General features: G+C 41.0%; 2 protein-coding genes across 4 annotated transcripts in view; one reads left to right on the top strand and one right to left on the bottom strand.

The window, feature by feature from the left end:
- Positions 1 to 1,325: 1,325 nt before the first annotated feature.
- Positions 1,326 to 4,705, top strand: ogfod2 (2-oxoglutarate and iron-dependent oxygenase domain containing 2). Of its 3 annotated transcripts, none has more exons than XM_021606371.2 (7): positions 1,326 to 1,729; positions 1,837 to 1,893; positions 1,985 to 2,095; positions 2,214 to 2,313; positions 2,430 to 2,554; positions 2,693 to 2,824; positions 3,239 to 4,705. In XM_021606371.2, the coding sequence occupies exons 1-7, from the start codon at positions 1,595 to 1,597 to the stop codon at positions 3,494 to 3,496; spliced, it is 918 nt and encodes a 305-aa protein (XP_021462046.2). In that variant the 5' UTR covers positions 1,326 to 1,594; the 3' UTR covers positions 3,497 to 4,705. The 3 variants fall into 3 exon arrangements, with proteins under 3 accessions (XP_021462046.2, XP_021462045.1, XP_021462044.2); XM_021606369.2 differs by having other exon boundaries at positions 1,334 to 1,729; positions 2,693 to 2,950; XM_021606370.2 differs by lacking the exon at positions 1,985 to 2,095 and having other exon boundaries at positions 1,332 to 1,729; positions 2,693 to 2,950.
- Positions 4,706 to 7,710: 3,005 nt separating this feature from the next.
- The window catches only part of slc4a5a (solute carrier family 4 member 5a), a 31,356-nt gene continuing 19,406 nt past the window's right edge, over positions 7,711 to 19,660 (bottom strand). Inside the window, exons 15-23 of the mRNA XM_036981745.1 lie at positions 16,802 to 16,915; positions 16,491 to 16,652; positions 15,839 to 16,017; positions 15,601 to 15,673; positions 15,271 to 15,339; positions 14,429 to 14,602; positions 13,762 to 13,944; positions 13,598 to 13,656; positions 7,711 to 9,485 (exon numbers count right to left, since the gene is read on the bottom strand). Coding sequence (XP_036837640.1) covers positions 9,371 to 9,485; positions 13,598 to 13,656; positions 13,762 to 13,944; positions 14,429 to 14,602; positions 15,271 to 15,339; positions 15,601 to 15,673; positions 15,839 to 16,017; positions 16,491 to 16,652; positions 16,802 to 16,915 — 1,128 coding nt within the window. The 3' untranslated portion in view covers positions 7,711 to 9,370. The remainder of the gene's footprint in view (positions 9,486 to 13,597; positions 13,657 to 13,761; positions 13,945 to 14,428; positions 14,603 to 15,270; positions 15,340 to 15,600; positions 15,674 to 15,838; positions 16,018 to 16,490; positions 16,653 to 16,801; positions 16,916 to 19,660) is intronic.

Genomic DNA, 19,660 nt, shown 5'->3' with positions numbered 1-19,660 from the left:
TTCTTCTAAAGAAGAGCAAATTCAACAAAGTCAGACAAACATTTGAACTCTTTATCTATTGTTCTGAGACTAGTGTAATAGTGTTTCTTCTGTCCCTCTCCTCGCCACACCCTTGGCTTGAACCAAGTACCCTCTCACCATATCGACAACTGCCTCCCACGAAGCATGATCACCAATCGCTCCACAAAAGCCGCGGGAAACAGGGAAACAACTACCTCAACTTCTCAGCTGAGGTGACGACACCAATTGAAACGCTACTACTACTGTGCACAGCTAATTAGCTAGTCATTTTACACCAGTTACACTAAATGAGTAGTTTAATTTTCTGAGAAGTTTTCTGAGAGTTTATTTACCAAATATATCAATCCCTAGAATTTCCCAGGGAGCTTCCACTTTGATTGGCCGAACAGTTCTTGTCATGTTTTTGTTCCTCTCCGAGCGTTGACAGGTTTCACATACCTTTATCTAAGGCAGACAAATGCACAAACACAATTTGTAAGAAGAATAAATGAATGATATGCCTCCAAGTTGTATTATTGCATTACACTGAATTATTGCATTACACAAAGAGACGCACATACCCAGTCCACGACGTCCTTCACAATACCCAGCCAGTAATACTTGCTTTGGATCTTGTGAACAGTCTTCTTTTGTCCCAAGTGATGACCGATGTCATTGAAGTGGCACTCTAGGAATATATGCCTCTTACGTTCCGCTTCAATCACCACCTCTCGCTTCTCTTCCTTCTTGGGCCCCACATAATACAGTCGACCCTCTAGAACAACAAAACCACACAGACAACATGCAATTAGAAAGAGATGCTATTCTAGTCAACAACACACATTTCAACCGCCCTCTACACATTAAGAATTTTCTTGTTGTTATTTGTTATCTATTCACTCTCTTACCATCAATTATGAATTTCTGAGCATATCTTTTGAGATTCTTCTTTCGTATAGGATTCATAGTCTGGGGGTAGCAGCCCTCGGCCACAAACGTGTAGATGTCACCCAGTCGGTTTGAGCTCGACTCCACCACCTCCTCTTCAGCCACCACTTGCAACGAATCCACACTCAACATCCCAGCAGCAAAAAGGGACCTAAAACCACTGTAAATATGCGAGCCAAATTATATATTACAAGGAGTAACCGATGTACGAGCAAACAAATATTAACATGACAAAATAACAACTAAATAATGAGTCAACGGATGAGAGATTCGTATGTTTCCTTAGTATTCTGCGAACGGACGATTTATGTTGACGGACCCGGAAACGCAACTCGAAGTTTACCTTTCCTCTTGAATCCATTTTACATCAACATATAGAAAAATGGCCACATATTTAAATAATAGAGTACCGTTTGATATTTCTATATTTTATATACAGCAATGTGTCTCTGTTTGAGCTCTTTTGTTGGTTACAAATCATGGAAACTAAATGCTGAGAGTATCATTTCACATCGGACACATAACATAGTTGGATCACAACAAACAACTACAGTTCCGCGGGCGATATCCCCCCTGCTATATTAGCCAATATTATTATGAATTGTCCTATAATACGTTGATTTGTATTATCTTTATATGACAAGTCATGCAACACGTCAAGGATTCCAAGGCAACATTTTACACTTGTAGTTGTTTTAGCACTGACAATATTTTCCTCGAGGAGTTCAAACTTCATGTCAGATTTCTATCCGAGCACCAGTTTAGATCTGATTATCAAGCGGTGGGTATCTGGCCTAGCTAGGCAGTAGATCTACAGACGGTTGTCACGTTACAGCATCTTGTTAGATGAGTGTAAAGTTAGCAACCTTACTTCTGTTTACATTCCAGGTGTTAAGAAATCTTGGCTGCTCCACTGACACAGAATTCAAGGACATCCTGAAAAAGGCAAGTAGACCCATGTATTTTAAGTATTTTGTTAAAATCGGACTGAATTGTCATTATATTTTAATGTATGGGTTGAATGTTTCTTATCTAGATTGAGAAAGAAGTTGAAAGGCGCAGGAGCCTTGGTGTGAAGTCAGCTGAGAGAGCTGCAGCCATTAAGGAGATTTATAAACCACTCCATGACCATGTCTACCTTCTCCATGTAGGAATCATACAATAGTACTGCAGTCTTCAAATCCATACACAGATACTGTTAATTAACCCTTTGATCTGGGGTATTACTGTACAGTGTAATTTACTTAGATTGTCTATCTCTTTAGGAGTCCTATATGGCACCAGAGTTTAAACAGATGGTGGATTATTGTCGAAGTGATGAGGCCAGTAAAGAGGGACTGTTGAGTTTAATGCAGACAGAAGCAGGTGAGTTTTCCTTAGAGTTCATATTTGACATAGGTGGTGCCTGTCATGACTGTTCAACTTCATAGGCATTTTTATTCCATTGTCCACATTAACTCATTATTTTTTATTTCTTAAAGCGGCAAGGGTCTTCCGCTTTCCTGTGTTCAAGAAAGTCTTCTGTGATGAGCTGATAGAAGAGATGGAACACTTTGAACAATCTAGATCGCCCAAGGGCAGACCGAATACCATGAATAACTATGGGGTACACGTCCTCTTATATATATGAGAGAAATCTGTAGAATATTAGATTTGGAGATTTCAGGCAAAATGCTCAATGTATAAAGTGTTACCTGTGGTAACTCATGTTCCTTTTGTTGGTGATGTTCTTTTGTCCACACAGATCCTCCTGAACGAGTTAGGGTTTGACGAAGGCTTCATCATCCCTCTCCGTGAGCAGTATCTGCAGCCTCTCACATCTCTGCTCTACCATGACTGTGGGGGATGTTACCTGGACAGCCACAAGGCCTTCATGGTGAAATATGACATGCATGAAGACTTGGACCTCAGCTACCACTATGACAATGCAGAGGTCACTCTCAACGTGTCTCTGGGGAAAGAGTTCACGGAGGGGAATCTCTACTTTGGTGACATGCGACAGGTGCCTCGTTAGAGCCAGATGGGGAAGTGTGATAACACAATACTGTTATATATAATGAAATAATAAATGGAGCTGTGCTCTTGGTTTAGATTCATACTCATACTATCTCTCATTAATTCCACACACACTGTGGTTTAAAAACCATACCAGGTTTACACACTGTTTTAGGTTGTGAAATCGCAGATTTATTAGTTGCATGAACAAAAGTCACCACAGCACTTTAGTAAACATTCTCATTGTTAGTCTAGTATGGTTCAGTGGCTGATGGTGTTTTTGCTGCCCCTGCAGGTGCCTCTGAGTGAGACAGCATGTACAGAGGTAGAGCACAAAGTGACGGAGGGTATCCTCCACAGAGGACAACACATGCACGGTGCCCTGCCCATCTCCTCTGGGCAGCGCTGGAACCTCATTGTCTGGATGAGAGCCTCACAGGAGAGGAACAAACTGTGCCCCATGTGCAACAAGATGCCCACCCTGGTCGAAGGAGAGGGTTTCGCAGACGGCTTCACGAGTGACATAGGGATGTCTCTTCTACAGAATGTATAATGTGTCCTGCATTAACTTAATGTTGCTGGTCCATCTGTATTTGTGTATGTTAGTGTAACTATTGTCTGGATGTTTACTTATCGTAGAGATTATCGCATGTGCCAAAGAAGAGTTGTGGAGAGGAAACGTGAGACATTATGAACATAGGGAGGCTCATCACTACTTCTTCAAAACACCTCACTACAAACTTCATTATGCAGTGTCACATTTATTCCTATATTTCCTAAAACATCATGTCCATACAAAAAATGTGTAGCTAGTGAATTGAATGGTATTTTGTACAGGTAGGGGTATTTCATATTCAAATGCCAGTGTTTATAGACAGTGGGGGAGAACCTGAGCTTTTGCCTTCCCCTTTATGGCTTACTTTTAGTGGCCTTGCTCCTGTTTCTTGTTCACAGAAAGTTGACAAGATTTTTAATCTGTACAATTTATAAATCATGTAAATATACGGAACAAAAATATAAACATGACATGTAAAGTGTTTGCCCCATGTTTCATGAGCTGAAAAGATCCCAGAAATGTTCCATATGCACAAAAAGCTTATTACTCAAGTTTTGTGCACAACATATGTTTTCATCCCTGTTAGTGAGCATTTCTTCTTTGCCAAGATAATCCATCCACCTGACAGGTGTGGCATATCAAGAAGGTGATTAAACAGCATGCTCATTGCACAGGTGCACCTTGTGCTGGGCCAAAAATGTCTCAAGATTTGAGGGAGTGTGCAATTAGCATGATAACTACAGGAATGTCCACCATTGAATTGAATGCTAATTGCTCTACCATAGGCCGCCTCCAACGTCGTTTTAGAGAATTTGGCAGTACATACAACCGCCTCACAACTGCAGACCACATGCAACCACACCAGCCCAGGACCTCCACATCCAGCTTCTTCACCTGCGGGATTGTCTGAGACCAGCCACCTGGACAGCTGATGAAACTGAGGAGTATTTCTGTGTAATAAAGCCCTTTTGTGGGGAAAATCTAATTCTGATTGGCTGGGCTTGGCTTCCAAGGGTTGGACCTACACCCTCCCAGACCCACCCATGAGTGCACCCCTGCCCAGTCATGTGAAATCCATAGATTAGGGGCTAATGAATTTATTTGAATTGACTGATTTCCTTCTATGAACTGTAACTCAGTAAAATAGAAATTGTTGCATGTTGTGTTTAAATATTTTTTCAGTATAATAATAAATGCATAACTGTAGTTATGGTCTTACTAATTCTGTAATAATACATACAAAAAATAAATAATGCACAGGCATTTCTCTGTTGATAAAATCTATCATGTTGAAAGGATCAACATTTAGCAACAAAGAAAATATCACAAGAATACAGTTTGTACATCGTCTTTGGGTTATTGTTAGGTGTCTGCTCAGTAAGTGTCCGCAGTCATTTACACACAATAGGGCAGGGATCGTCAACTGGCTGCCCGCGGACAAAATTATTACTAATTATTTTGTTAAATTTCCGTTTTTTGACATAAAAGACTTTACAATTATTTCAATTTAGTAAATCTATTCCCATCTATTTCCACTCATAAACAGAGAGACCATATGACCATATACCAATGTAATCAAGGTTTGAAATGATTGTTTTTGTCAAATACAATTTTTTCTTGACAGGGTTTGTACATCATGAAAATCCTGAAAAAGTCATGGAATCTTTTTTTAATTTTACCCCTTTTTCTCCCCAATTTCGTGGTATCCAATTGTTGTAGTAGCTACTATCTTGTCTCATCGCTACAACTCCCGTACGGGCTCGGGAGAGACGAAGGTTGAAAGTCATGCGTCCTCCGATACACAACCCAACCAAACTGCTTCTTAACACAGCACACATCCAACCCGGAAGCCAGCCGCACCAATGCTCCGGAGGAAACACCGTGCACCTGGCCACCTTGGTTAGCGTACACTGCGCCCCAGGAGTCGCTGGTGCGCGATGAGACAAGGACACCCCTACCGAACAAGCCGTCCCTAACCCTAGGCCAATTGTGCGTCGCCGGTCGCGGCCGGTTACGACAGAGCCTGGGCGAACCCAGGGACTCTGATGGCACAGCTGGCGCTGCAGTACAGCGCCCTTAACCACTGCGCCACCCGGGAGGCCAAGTCATGGAATCTTAATATTGTGTTTTCCAGGCCTGGAAAAGTTTAGAAAAATGATCAAATCCGAAAAGTATGGAAAAAGTCATGGAAATGAATTTAATAATTTCTGTTAAGGTACTTTATTTAGAAAATTATTAAATATTTTATCAATTTATAAAATAATAATAATAATTAATTCAAGGAGTGAGTGCATTGGTGTTCAGTCAGGCGCTTTCTTTGAGCGAAAGCTAACCCACATTCCGCGCAAACATGTGGCTTCTGTTTTCCTGTATGGGTTTGCTCGTGTCTTTGCCTATGGTAATTTAATCTGAAACGTTTGTCACAAACACTGCATGCAAATGGCTTGTAAATTGATAAAATATTTAATAATTTTATATATATATATATATATATATATATATATATATATATATATATATATAATGAACATATCAGCCAGGATTGTGAAAAAAGCCATACAAAGTGCCACACAAATTAATATTTGAAACTGTTATTGAAGAAATGAACGATTCACTAATTCACCATTGTGTTAGTTGGGCTTCTGTTCAATCGTTGTGAATTGAGACATGTGAATCAAAATAATAATTTGTGAATCGCGAAAACTAATTTTAGGAAAAATATTAGATTTAGTCTTCATTTTGCATTATGCGGCTGCAAAACTTGTTTTTGTAGATAAGTCGGAAGTTTACCTACACCTTTGCCAAATACATTTAAACTCAGTTTTTCACAATTCCTGACATTTACCCCTAGTAACAATTCCCTGTTTTAGGTCAGTTAGGATCACCACTTTATTTTAAGAATGTGAAATGTCAGAATAATACTAGAGAATGATTTATTTCAGCTTTTATTTCTTTCATCACATTCCCAGTGGGTCAGAAGTTTACATACACTCAATTAGTATTTGGTAGCGTTGCCTTTAAATTGCTTCACTTGGGTCAAACATTTCGGGTAGCCTTCCACGAGCTTCCCACAATAAGTTGGGTGAATTTTGGCCCATTCCTCCTGACAGAGTTGGTGTAACAGAGTCAGGTTTCGAAGTATGTTTGGGGTCATTGTCCATTTGGAAGACTCATTTGAGACCAAGCATTAACTTCCTGACTGATGTCTTGAGATGTTGCTTCAATATGTCCACATCATTTTCCGTCCACATAATTTTCCCTCCCCATAATGCCATCTAGTTTGTAAAGTGCACCAGTCCCTCCTGCACCAAAGCACCCTCACAACATGATGCTGCGGGGGTGCCCGTACTTCACGGTTATGGATGGTGATCTTCGGCTTTCAAGTCTCCCCCTTTTTCCTCCAAACATAACGATGGTCATTATGACCAAACAGTTCTATTTTTGTTTCATCAGACAGGACATTGCTCCAAAAAGTATGATCTTTGTACCCATGTGCAGTTGCAAACCGTAGTCTGGCTTTTTTATGGCGGTTTTGGAGCAGTGGCTTCTTCTTTGCTGCGCGGCCTTTCAGGTATTGTCGATATAGGACTCGTTTTACTGTGGATATAGATACTTTTGTACCCGTTTCATCCAGCATCTTCACAAGTTCCTTTGCTGCTGTTCTGGGATTGATTTGCACTTTTAGCAGCAAAGTACATTCATCTCTAGTTTACGGAACGGTATGACGGCTGCGTGGTCCCATGATGTTTATACTTGCGTACTATTGTTTGTACAGATGAACGTGATAACTTCAGGCATTTGGAAATTGCTCCCAAGGATGAACCAGACTTGTGGAGGTCTACAATTTTTTTTCTGAGGGCTTGGCTGATTTCGTTTGATTTTCCTATGTCAAGCAGAGGCACTGAGTTGGAAGGTAGGCCTTGAAATACGTCCACAAGTACACCTCCAATTGAATCAAATTATGTCAATTAGCCTATCAGAAGCTTCTAAAGTCATGACATCATTTTCTGGACTTTTCCAAGCTGTTTAAAGGCACAGTCAAATTAGTGTATGTAAACGTCTGACCCACTGGAATTGTGATACAGTGAATTATAAGTGACATAATCTGTCTGTAAACAATTGTTGGAAAAATGACTTGTGTCATGCACAAAGAAGATGTCCTAACCGACTTGCCAAAACTAGTTTGTTAACATGAAATTTGTGGAGTGGTTGAAAAACAAGTTTTAATGACTCCAACCTAAGTGTTATGTAAACTTCCGACTTCAACTGTACTTCCAGTGGATTTGGGCATCAAATGTATGTGGACATTGCAACTCAATAGATGCTTGTCAGCCTGCAAAGTAAATACTTCTAAGGTAGGCCTAGCTAGGACAAATATGACTAAACTAAAAAAGTACATTTCCTGAAGAAATATGTGGGCTAAGCCAAAAGCACAGCTCTAAAGATTTGTGGCCTATCATAGCCATTTGATCTTAGATATATTGAATGAGTGATTTTTTTTATTAAGGCATAAATGTATTTGGTTGTAAAGTTGCAATGTTTTACAATTATTCAATATTTTGGAAGATGGAGAGCTACTGGGTGTGCATGCTTTTGTAAGTGCTTCCCAGTGTCGATAACACATTTAAGCATGCCATTTTTTTGTCATTGAAACTTGTTTAAATGTCATGGAGAAGTCCTGAAAAAGTCATGAAAATCCATCTGTCAAAATATGTATGAACCCTGGTTTGGGCTTCTTGCTTCATCCTGTAGAGTATTTTTTTTTTCAATTTGCAGAGTACAAATTTATAACCCCCCCTCAAGAAAAAAAGAATCCCACAGCTGAATCTAGTTGATGACCCCTGCAGTATGGGATAATATAACGATTGGAAAACGCTGTATTCAACCATGTTATTAACAAATCAATCATTTTTCAAAAACAACAATATTCAGTCAAGTAGGCTATTCACAATTTTTTGGCTGTTTCTTTTTTCCCCAGTGGCTTTAAAACACAAGAGGGAATAGGAATGAGGGAATAGGCAAGCTAGTTTTCTACAAGAAGAGGCACCATACAACCTCACAACACACACACACACACACACACACACACACAAACAAAAGTATTTGCTGAAGAAGGATATTCAAGAACTCATTTATCAGATGAAAAGGCAGGCCAATGTTACTGACATTGAAATTCTGGATTTCACTTCAAGTTATTCTGGACCTTACACTTCATACTTACTATTTATATATATATTTATATATATATATATATATATATATATATATTTATATATATGTTATATATATATATATCTGTATGAACAGTGAAAAATACATACTATATACTTTTATAATCTAAATAAATATCTTGACACAAAATACTCTTATATACAGCATATACCAGATCTTTCACTCACCTTTCTCCTATATCCCTCCATTGTGTTTCTAACCTTACGCATATCCTGAAAATTATACAGTCAACATGTTCTTAACAGAGATATCCATGACAGTTCAGCAAAGAGCCTCCTAGTTTAAAAGCAGAAACTGTTGCTGGGATTTTGGACACATTGAAATTGACAGCTATGGGAAATGTAGTGCTCCATGTGCATGTTGTATTCCCAGTTCATTTATGTTAGGTGTCATATGCTGTCAGCTGTTAGTCCACGCCACCTTGTACTGTCCTTTGCAGGCATTCTAGAAGAGTCTTGGTGTGTAAGTGGGTCAGCATTTTACATCTATGTACTGTACAGAGTCCGCAGTGGACCCACGTTTTGCTGTGCTCTGTCACACAGCGGTCAGTGCCTACAGGTGACAACTCGGTCTGTCAATCGCCTAAAGCGTTGTTTCGCTGACCAAGTCCCTGTGGCGGGGGTGATCAGTGTCCGTGTCCTAGTCCGACTCCATCTCGATCTTCACCTGGGGCACGGGGAAGGCCATGCCACGGCCGTGGGCCATAGGGACCGTCGGGGACGAGGGACAGGAGATCTTCAGATGCAGGGTGATGCTGAGGAACGGCAAGTTCCAGTTATCATACATACATGTGGTCCTGCGTGGCTCAGATTGGTTCGATTACCGCTGTGCCACACATACAAGAATGTATGCATGCACTACTATAAGTCGCTTTGGATAAAATATGTTAAATTAAATATATGACATACACAGCGAGAGGCAAGAAACACAGAAGGAAGGAGGGACGGGAGAGGGGTAAGGTAACCTTGGGCTAGACAGGGAGGTAGTCAGTTGTTAGATGTAATATGGATCTGATGCATAGTACCAGAGAGTAAATTAGACTAGAGGGGAGGTTGGACAAACTAATGTGAAACAACAGGACAGAGAGTTAGGCTGGCTGTCAACTATGATTGATGTCTGTTCTTTATGCCATAGTGTTTCAAGCCTTTCTGTGGATCATCTGAATATGGTGCAATTGCAAACTGCAAACTGATATTAGTTCCCTAATATCAGGAAACGCCCATTGATACCTGCCATTGGTCAGTTCTGGTGTTGTGAGACTGATGGTTTCTCAACACAGATGATTTGTTTACATAACATGTTAGGATAACTAACGTGGCAGGTTAGGATAATTAACGTGGCAGGTTAGGATAATTAACGTGGCAGGTTAGGCGATTTAGCGTGGCAGGTTAGGTGAATTAGCGTGGAAGGTTATGAGACTGAGGTTAAGGTTAGCAGTTGCCAACAATTGTTGTCCTCTACGTGAAAAAAATGGCCACAGACCAATGGCGAGCATCAATGGGTGTAACTTGATATCAAGAAACGCCTATATCAGACAATGCTTCTAATTGCGGTCTGCAATTGCACCCTTCTTGATCAGCTCACACCCTATTTGGAATGTGAGGGGTGGGAATGAATGCAATGTACAGTTTGTGAAGAATAAATGCAAAACTTCACTTAATGAAAGTTTGTCCTTACTTTGCAGTTTTCCCTTTCCTAATTTATTTAGAAAAACCACAAGCAAAGACGTAGGTCTAACCATGGGCGGCAGGTAGCCTAGCGGTTAGAGTCGAGCAAGCGACCGGAGGATTGCCAGTTTGAAACCCATATCTAATGGGAAAAATCTGGCAGGGAGTGAGCTGGCAACTGGAGGGTTGCTGGTATCAAAACCTAGATGCCATTGCCTACCGTTGTGCCCTTGAGCAAGGCACTTAACACCCAGAACAACTGCTCCACGTGCGCCCAGTGTGGCAGCCCCCTGGTCCAACATCTATAACCTGTGTGTCTTTCGGCGGGGTTGGGATAAAGCAGAAGTCAAATTTCAGTTGGTCCTTGATCTTACTCTTCAATAAGTCTATTCTGAACTATGCTTCCTTAAACGTAACGCAGACATGAATTGTTATCATAGTTCCTATTCAAAAATACCATGCAGAGGTAGGCATGACTAAAAGGATAGAAGGGGAAGAATATGCAACTATATGGGATGACGACACAACTAAACTAAACATTTGTGTTTGTGAATGGGACCCATAGATAGGCTACTAGACTATACAACACATGGAGGAAAAAGAAACAACCAACACTCTGAGAAAAGCCTGATGCATGTGGCATGGGGATGCACACATACAGTGGGACAAACGCTGTTCACTCTCAAATACTCAAATACTGTGCATCCACTACATTCAAATATAATTGTAAACTTTTATGAATCTATTCCAATATGTCAAACATTTCTACAGAATATAAAAGTGAAAATACATAGGAGATTGGCTAGCATGCTGGAATTATGCACATGCATGTGATGTGTATACACATATCGAGAGACACTGACACAAAATGACACAACTAGTTTTCCTAACGCAGCATAACGCAGCCTTAAAAATAGCAGCAAATTTTGCTTAGCACAGGGTTTCCCCAAACTCGGTCCTGGGGCCTAGCCCTAATTAGACTTTTTTTTTTTCCTTAGCACTAGGGGTTAAAAACATGTGCAAAAACTATCTGCATCGTATGAAAGTGCATGGAGAGAAGGGTGTGAAGGTATATTCTCTGAGAACAATATAGAACACGGTCTGTGATAAATTATGTGTGTATTTATAGCTGTGTGTGTGCGCGTGGACATGTTTAACTATACTTGTGGGGACCAAAAGCCCCCACAAGAAAAGTAAACAAACCAAAATCTGACCAACTGGGGACATTTTGTTAGTCCCTACAAGGTCAAATGCTATATCGAGGGGGTTTAGGGTTAAGGTTAGAAATAGTGTTAGGGTTGGAATTAGGGTTAGGAGCTAGGGTTAGTTTTAGGGTTAGGGTTAAGGTTAGGGTTAGGGTACGGCTTACGGTTAGGGGTTAGTGAAAATAGGATTTTGAATGGGACTTAATAGTGTGTGTCCACAAGGTTATTTGTATAAGACCGTGTGTGTGTGTGTGTGTGTGTGCATAGGCGCCTGAGCAATGGCACATATTACATGATTAAATCTGTGAAAAAATGTTTCTCCCCAAGCTGTTTACAGGTATTTAACACGCTTCTGCATTTTTGCCATCTATTTCCCCAACATCAATCGGTGAAATCACATAGATAAAATGTTTTAATTCAGTTACAAAAGTAACAGTCCTGGTTGAGTGCTCGGTGCGAGTGCACATGTGGCCGATTCACAGTTACAATGCAAAATTAAAAAGCACATCATATTTGTACCCCGATAAAACAGCTCTACTTTGCTTGGTAAGTAAAATTGACTCCCGTTGCATAGAATATTTCTGCTGCTGAGACAAGTTTTAAACATCGTCATGGTGACACGGTGACAAAAAAAACTATGTCGGAGGTATGGATGGGCATCAGTCTCTCTCCATCTTTAACCAGATAAAAAATAATGAAATACAGTACTATTTAGTGGAATGTAGTTTGAAAGACAATGTTAATTTGCTTTGACACTAGTGTTCCATAGGCCTATGTGTGCATTTGCGGGGCACAACTAAAAATAAACTAAGCCAAGCATCAAGCATTTCTTCTCCCATTAGGCCTAGAAATACATGCCTAGAGAAAAAGTATCTAAACGATGGGATACACAAGCTACATTCCTTGCCAAATGATGACAGTTGCGTTCCTTCTATTTTCCGCTTTGGTTACGTTGTGACCTGCTAGTGCCCTTTGAGTTGGTTAGTCTAGGGCTAGGCTACACAGGTTCCTCACTGAAAATATGCAAAAACTTTAGTTTGACAAAGACAAAGACTGTATTTTCATCAGATTCATTAGGCCTATGCCTACTGTAAACATATGTTGTGGCCGTAATTCGCTACTTGGAACTGTTCGTTTAGAAAATTCCAAACAGGCAGAATAAACTAAATCAAACATCTGAATGATAAAAAATGTCTTTCAACACGCCAAATTGAGTCGCGAGATGCAATTCACTTCACACTTTTTTCATTTGGAAAAATATTCTGTTGTATTTTATTCTGTTCTAATACATTATGGGGTTTTTTTTACTACAAAATAGGTGTCTTGACTGTTATAATGGCTCGGGAAATAAGAGCGTCCTAAATTAACAAAACAAGGCTACGCCATTGCATAGCCATAGGATTCTACAAGCAAGATCCACTGCTGAGGTTACTGCCTTTTGCAGATTGTATTCCATCACATAATATAACCAGTTGATGTTGCGGTTTAAAAAAAAAAAAAATCTTAAATGGCACTTGTTTTTTTTATTGACAATTTAGAAATTAGGTTTTGCTATCTGTAATGATTATGATAAATTAGGCATTGTTGCGCACTGTTGGCATTTGGGCCTAGATAAATGTGCACATATTCCTTTCTGGCCTTGTGTTCTAAAAACACTTGAGTACTCGACCTCAATATAACTTGTGGCAGAACTTAAGAAAAATAGGTGCGTTCTGTTCATAAATATAGATTCCACCTGTAAAGAAACAGTGTACAATTGCAGGAAATGTTTTTAAAGTGTTTAACTCTTTTTATTATTTTTTTTACTTTAAGACAAAGTCAGGCGCCCATGTGTGTGTGTCTGCATATATCTGCCAGGCTGATGTTTCATGTTTATGTAATCTATGTATCAGGGGATGTATTTGCCTGGCTGGCAGTGAGCGGCCCACTGTGACTGGGCGTCAGCGGGCTGAAGGAGGTCTCTGTAGGGGACGTGTAGTTTAAGCACACAGTACCTGCGGTCCAGGTCAGACTCAGAGCTGGGCGAGCAGTTGGAGTAAGCGCGGTACTTCTCCTGCATACAAACACACACACACAGCCATCAGAAATACATGATTTAGCAAGGTTTCTTTTGCTCTAAACCAGCCAGTTGGTGGCAGTAAATCTTAACGTTTCTCACCTTGTCTTTGCTGTCGTCTGCTCTCCCTTTCTTCTTGTCTTTCTTCTTCGTGTCATCTTTATCGCCCTTCTTCTTCTTATCCTTCTTCTTATCTTTCCCAGGCAGGATATCATCTATCCAGGCCAGGTCGTGTTGAGAGAACACCATATCCAGCATCTTACGCACCACCAGCAACCCCAGGATCTGTTAACCACACAAGCACATTATCCTATCTTACATAACTTCCACGACAAGAAAATAACATCAACAGGAAAGAAGATGAAAGTTAAACTCTTCATAAGTAACCAACATTTACATCACATCAGGTCATTTGTATGTTGAAGTGTGCTTGAATGTATAGCTGAAATTATGTCCGTTGTGATTTCTGGTTATAAATCTAAGTAAAACTTTAGTTTGTGAGAGCTGACCATCTTTTTTTATGCATTAATGCAGGGGTTTCATACACATTCTATTGAGGGGTGAGTGTCTGCAGGTTTTGCTCCTCCCATGTACTGTACTTGATTGATCAGTTAAGCTCATTTATTGGTAACAACTCACCTCAGCTGGTTGTCTAGGTCTTAATTGGACACAAATTGAAAGGAAAGAAAAAAAACAGCAGACACTCAAATGGGTTTGACAGCTATGTATTAATGCGTGTTCCAATCAAAAGCGAGTCATGAATAAATACCATGACAGGGAAGAGGATGGCCAGAACGGTGGACTTGAGAACCCAAAGGACAGCCAGACAGATGATCTGGACCAGGGTGAAGAGGTGGACCCTCCTCAGAGGCACGTGACGCAGGAAAGGGAAGTCAGGCTGGTACTTGGACGGCATCATGTACAACTTGATCCTCTCCCAGAACTACAGGGGAGTGACAATGAGAACACACACTCATCACTGTCTGCATTATTCTCAATTTCCAATGTTTTATCTACATAAGATATGCAATTTGGCAGACACTTATCCAAAGCAACTTACAGTAATGTGTATATACATTTCTATATGGGTGTTCCCAGCAGGAACCAAACCAACAACCAAAGCATTGGAAGCTCCATGCTCTACCAACTGAGCCACACACAATTGTTTATGGATTGTGGGCAATAGGCTTGTGACATACTGTATTTCCATGTATACACTCATGGACCCTGTCTAATGTTTGTTCACCTTGCTGTTGACATTTTACTCTTTCGTCTGTGACATTTCCCTTTGATTGGCAGGGTGCAGCCAAAAAGCACAACACACAGAGCACAAACAGACTCACTGAGCCCTTCACTGAAATCCTAGCTCCGCTCTGAGCAGCCTAGCTAATGCCCTCATCAGAATGCATCTCCAAATTGCTTTAGACGCGGCTAGAATACAGTCACCTTCCCTCCAGACACACGGTTTCTGATAAGGAAAAGAACGACATCACAGAGAATGCATCTTCATTTGGAGATTTGAATTCATGTCAGAGGAAGAACCCGCATACCATGAGACTTTCAATTGACACAACCACTGGCTGTCTACTTTGTTTTCTGGTATATACATACTTGAATGCCGCTGAGAGATGCTACGCCCATGTAGAGAAACACACCGTAAAGTACTGGCATGGGTATGAACTGTGAGTGAAAGAGAGGGAGAACACACATCTTAAACACACAGACAACATCAGCACATTATCTTGTTGATCCCCTTTAATAATGTTACGTGGTGGTATAGAAAACACACTGATTGCACCCCAAATGGCCAGTGCACTACTATTCAGTGCACTACTTTTGACCAAGGCCCATAGGGAATGGGGTGCCATTTGGAGTGCAGATACTTTTTATCCTTCATCCAGTCCTTGTTTAGGTCAGAGGAAGTGAATACATTTTACTGACCTGTAGAACGGGAGCCAGGAAGATGGAGACTCCAGTGAGAACAAACACCAGAATCCCTGTCAGTCTCTGCTCCCTGTTCAATAGAGAAAAAGCGAGAGAGAAACAGGGAGGGGGTGACTACCAGCAAACCTTTCCATCTATAATAGACAGCAGACAAGAGACAAGCCCTGCCTGGACTATACTGTCCAGTACATCCTCCATAGTCAAAGTCTACGGTCACTGCTCAGTGCTCCCTCACCTGACACCAAGGAACTGGGGCTGCTCTCCAGGGGCGCTGGACTCACTTTCCATCTTCAGCGAGTCGATGTGTGCGATGGAGATGACAGTGGCAGCCACATACCAGGGCAGGCCCAAGAAGGAGCACACAGCCATTAGCACCCCCACCCAGAACAGGTCCAGGTGGTAGCCACACCCTTTCTGCCAGGGAGGGACACACAGGTGGAGGGACACACAGAGCAGATTAGGACAAACTCACACTGGGGGATGACATTGAGGCAATTGTCCTATGCATTATGTAGGCCCCAACATGACACCAAAACCCAATTAAGGTTCTAGGAACTATAGTTTAACTCTACAAGTACATCTCTTATATACAATATAAATGGCTCATTGTGGCAAACATCCTCTCTCATGGACAGATTTTGCACAAATTACACAAGATTTTAGTTCTGGGTTAACCGAGATTATGGCAAACAACATGTGTGATGCCCACTGTGATCTCCAAAAAACTGAGGTTAAACTTGTTATCAATGTCTGCACTATAACAGGCTTGGCTGTGTATATAATAGAGAACATCCAGGTGTCCCTTCTAAAAGAGGTCTCCTGAACTCAATGGGACTTCCAGGATAAATAAAGGTTAAATCAATCAATAAAAACACCCCTCAAAGTACCCTCAGTTTGTTCTCCTTCCGGTTGACAATGACAGCACTGATCTGCTGGTCCATGAAGATGAGGATGGTGACCAGGAGAGCAGGGACGAAGCTGGCCAAATACACCCACCATGGGTTCTTCCCAAACGGCAGCACTATCCAACCCCGGTCGGGACGTGTGGGCTAAAGGAGTCAGTAAGGGACAGTGTCCGAGTGACCATTCATTGATTAAAGGACAAAAACATACATGTATAATGATGCACAACTGTTCCAGGGTACGGTCAGGAATATAACTAATAAAAAGAGTAGCTATTTTGAACCTGTTCCTTTACCTTAAACTCTGTGGGAACAATGAGCTTGGGGGTTTTAAGCCCGATTAACCTGTCCAGACCCACAAAGGTCATAATGGCCATGAAGATGGAGAAGTCACTGATGAGCTTCCGCAGCTGTTTACAGAAGCCACAGACAGAGCAAGAGACAGACACACAGACAGACACAATAGACAGAGACAAGGACAAAGACACGGACAGACACAGAACAAAGCAAATGAAAAATAATTAAAATATGTCTAGCGAGAAACATAAATCATCTCTCAAAGAAATACACGAAGAGTTTATTTCCAAAACACTACGTTCACTCATTTTTTACATTTGTTTTTTTCATCAGAAATGATTGCTTACCTTCATGTCTGTCAAAACAATTCTGTTCTCAATTCAAAGACTATAGATCTTTATAAAAAAAATGTTTTTTTTGCAAAACGCTATATCCATTGATTGGCTGGAAAGGAATGTTCGTATCCTGCATATTTGACTGTGATATGTAGTTGTCTCACCTAGCTATCTTAAGATGAATGCACTAACTGTAAGTTGCTCTGGATAAGAGCATCGGCTAAATGACAAAAAATGTACATGTACAGTATATCTCATATTACTGTATTGAATTATAAAATATAAAAATATTGATGTACCAAATGTACCATTTGTAAATTTCTTTATAGAAAATGTAGTTATTTGTTACATTTGACTGTAAAACCTAGCAGTACTACTTATTTCTCTGAGTGGCGGATATATTGCATTTAGCAAAAAAAACATATTTGTCTGTCTAAAATGAAACCATCAAGTTCTAGATTTTAAACAAATACATGTCTGTCATTGAATAGCCCCATGCCATGATTAGATAGTGAAAAAACACACCAATCTCTTTGATAATTTCTTTAAAAAATAAAAGCTAATTTACCAACATTTCTGAAAATGGATATATAGTGTTTTGGAATTAAACTCTTTAAATGCAGCGACACAAACACAGAAAAAACACTTGTTTTTTAAGCTTGTTCAAGATGGTGCCGGAGGAGAGGACTGCCATCTTATCGGATCTTAACCAACCATGCAATTTTTTTTTGTTTTTTTGCGTTGTTCGTAACTTGCTTTGTACATTTTGTTGCTGCAACCGTCTTTTATGACCGAAAAAAGCTTTCGGACATCAGAACTGGGATTTACTCACCTCAAATTGGATGAGGAGTTCTTCTTCAATGAGTCGGACGCGAAGGATATACTACAAACACCCGACCAGGCCCAGATCCCTGTGATTCACTGGAAAAGGAAATGTAGGTTTCGCGGAAAGAGATCGGGGTGCCTTCTGAGAATCAGGCGACGAGTGGCTAATCTGCCCTTGCCTTCCGTTCTGCTAGCTAACGTTCAATCACTTGAAAATAAATGGGGCGACTGTACGGGACATTAAACTGAAATATCTTATATCTCACGGAGTCGTGGCTGAACAACGACATTAAGAACATACAGCTGGCGGGTTATACACGGCAGGACAGAACAGCAGCCTCTGGTAAGACACGGGGAGGGGACCTATGCATATTTGTAAACAATAGCTGGTGCACGATATCTAAGTAAGTCTCAAGGTTTTGCTCGCCTGAGGTAGAGTATTTCATGATAAGCTGTAGACCACACTATCTACCTTGAGAGTTTTCATCTGTATTTTTTGTAGCTGTCTACATACCACCACAATCCAATGCTAGCACTAAGACCACACTCAATGAGCTGTATTCCGCCATAAGCAAACAGGAAAATGCTCATCCAGAGGCGGCATTCCTAGTTGCCGTGGACTTTAATGCAGAGAAACTTAAATCAGTTTTACCTAAGTTCTATCAGCATGTTAAATGTGCAACCAGAGGGGAAAAAATTTGAGACCACCTTTACTCCACACACGCGTACAAAGCTCTCCCTCACCCTCCATTTGGTAAATCTGACCATAACTCTATCCTTCTGATTCCGGCTTACAAGCAAAAATTAGAGCAGGAAGCAGCAGTGACTCGGCCAATAAAAAAATTGGTCAGACAAAGCAGATGTTAACTACAGGACTGTTTTGCTAGCACAAACTGGAATATGTTCTGGGATTTATCCGATGGTATTGAGGAGTACACCACATCAGTCACTGGCTTTATCAATAAGTGCATAGAGGACGTCGTCCACACAGTGACTGTATGTACATACCCCAACCAGAAGCCATGGATTACAGGCAACATTCACACTGAGCTTAAGGGTAGAGCTGCCGCTTTCAAGGAGCGGGACTCTAACCCGGAAGCTTATAAGAAATTCTGCTATGCCCTCCGACGAACCATCAAACAGGCAAAGCGTCAATACAGGACTAAGATCGAATCGTACTACACCGGCTCTGACGCTCGTCGGTTGTGGCAGGGCTTGCAAACCATTACAGACTACAAAGGGAAGCACAGTGAGAGCTGCCCAGTGACACGAGCCTACCAGACAAGCTAAACAACTTCTATGCTCGCTTCGAGACAAGTAACACTGAAACATGCATGAGCGCATCAGCTGTTCCGGACGACTGTGTGATCACGCTGTCCACAGCAGATGTGAGTAAGACCTTGAAACAGGTCAACATTCACAAGGTCGCTGGGCCAGACGGAATACCAGGACATGTACTCTGAGCATGCGCTGACCAACTGGCAAATGTCTTCACTGACATTTTCAATCTCTCCCTGTCTGAGTCTGTAATACCAACATGTTTCAAGTAGACCACCATAGTCCCTGTGCCCAAGAACACTAAGGTAACCTGCCTAAATGACTACCGACCAGTAGCACTCACGTCTCTAGCCATGAATTACTTTGAAAGGCTGGTCTTGGCTCACATCAACACCATTATCCCAGAAACCATAGACCCAC

Source organism: Oncorhynchus mykiss, chromosome 6 (genome assembly GCF_013265735.2).
Source record: "Oncorhynchus mykiss isolate Arlee chromosome 6, USDA_OmykA_1.1, whole genome shotgun sequence".
In the NCBI taxonomy this organism is placed as follows: Eukaryota; Metazoa; Chordata; class Actinopteri; order Salmoniformes; family Salmonidae; genus Oncorhynchus; species Oncorhynchus mykiss.
The sequence above is the reverse complement of the archived record's forward strand: the minus strand, read 5'-3'. Positions and strand labels throughout refer to the sequence as shown.

Coding starts and splice junctions, on each gene's coding strand:
- ogfod2 (XM_021606369.2), top strand. CDS start 1,595: ATGCAACACGTCAAGGATTCCAAGGCAACATTTTACACTTGTAGTTGT. Junction 1,730..1,836: donor TTAGATCTGATTATCAAGCG/GTGGGTATCTGG, acceptor TTTACATTCCAG/GTGTTAAGAAATCTTGGCTG. Junction 2,951..3,238: donor ACTTTGGTGACATGCGACAG/GTGCCTCGTTAG, acceptor CTGCCCCTGCAG/GTGCCTCTGAGTGAGACAGC.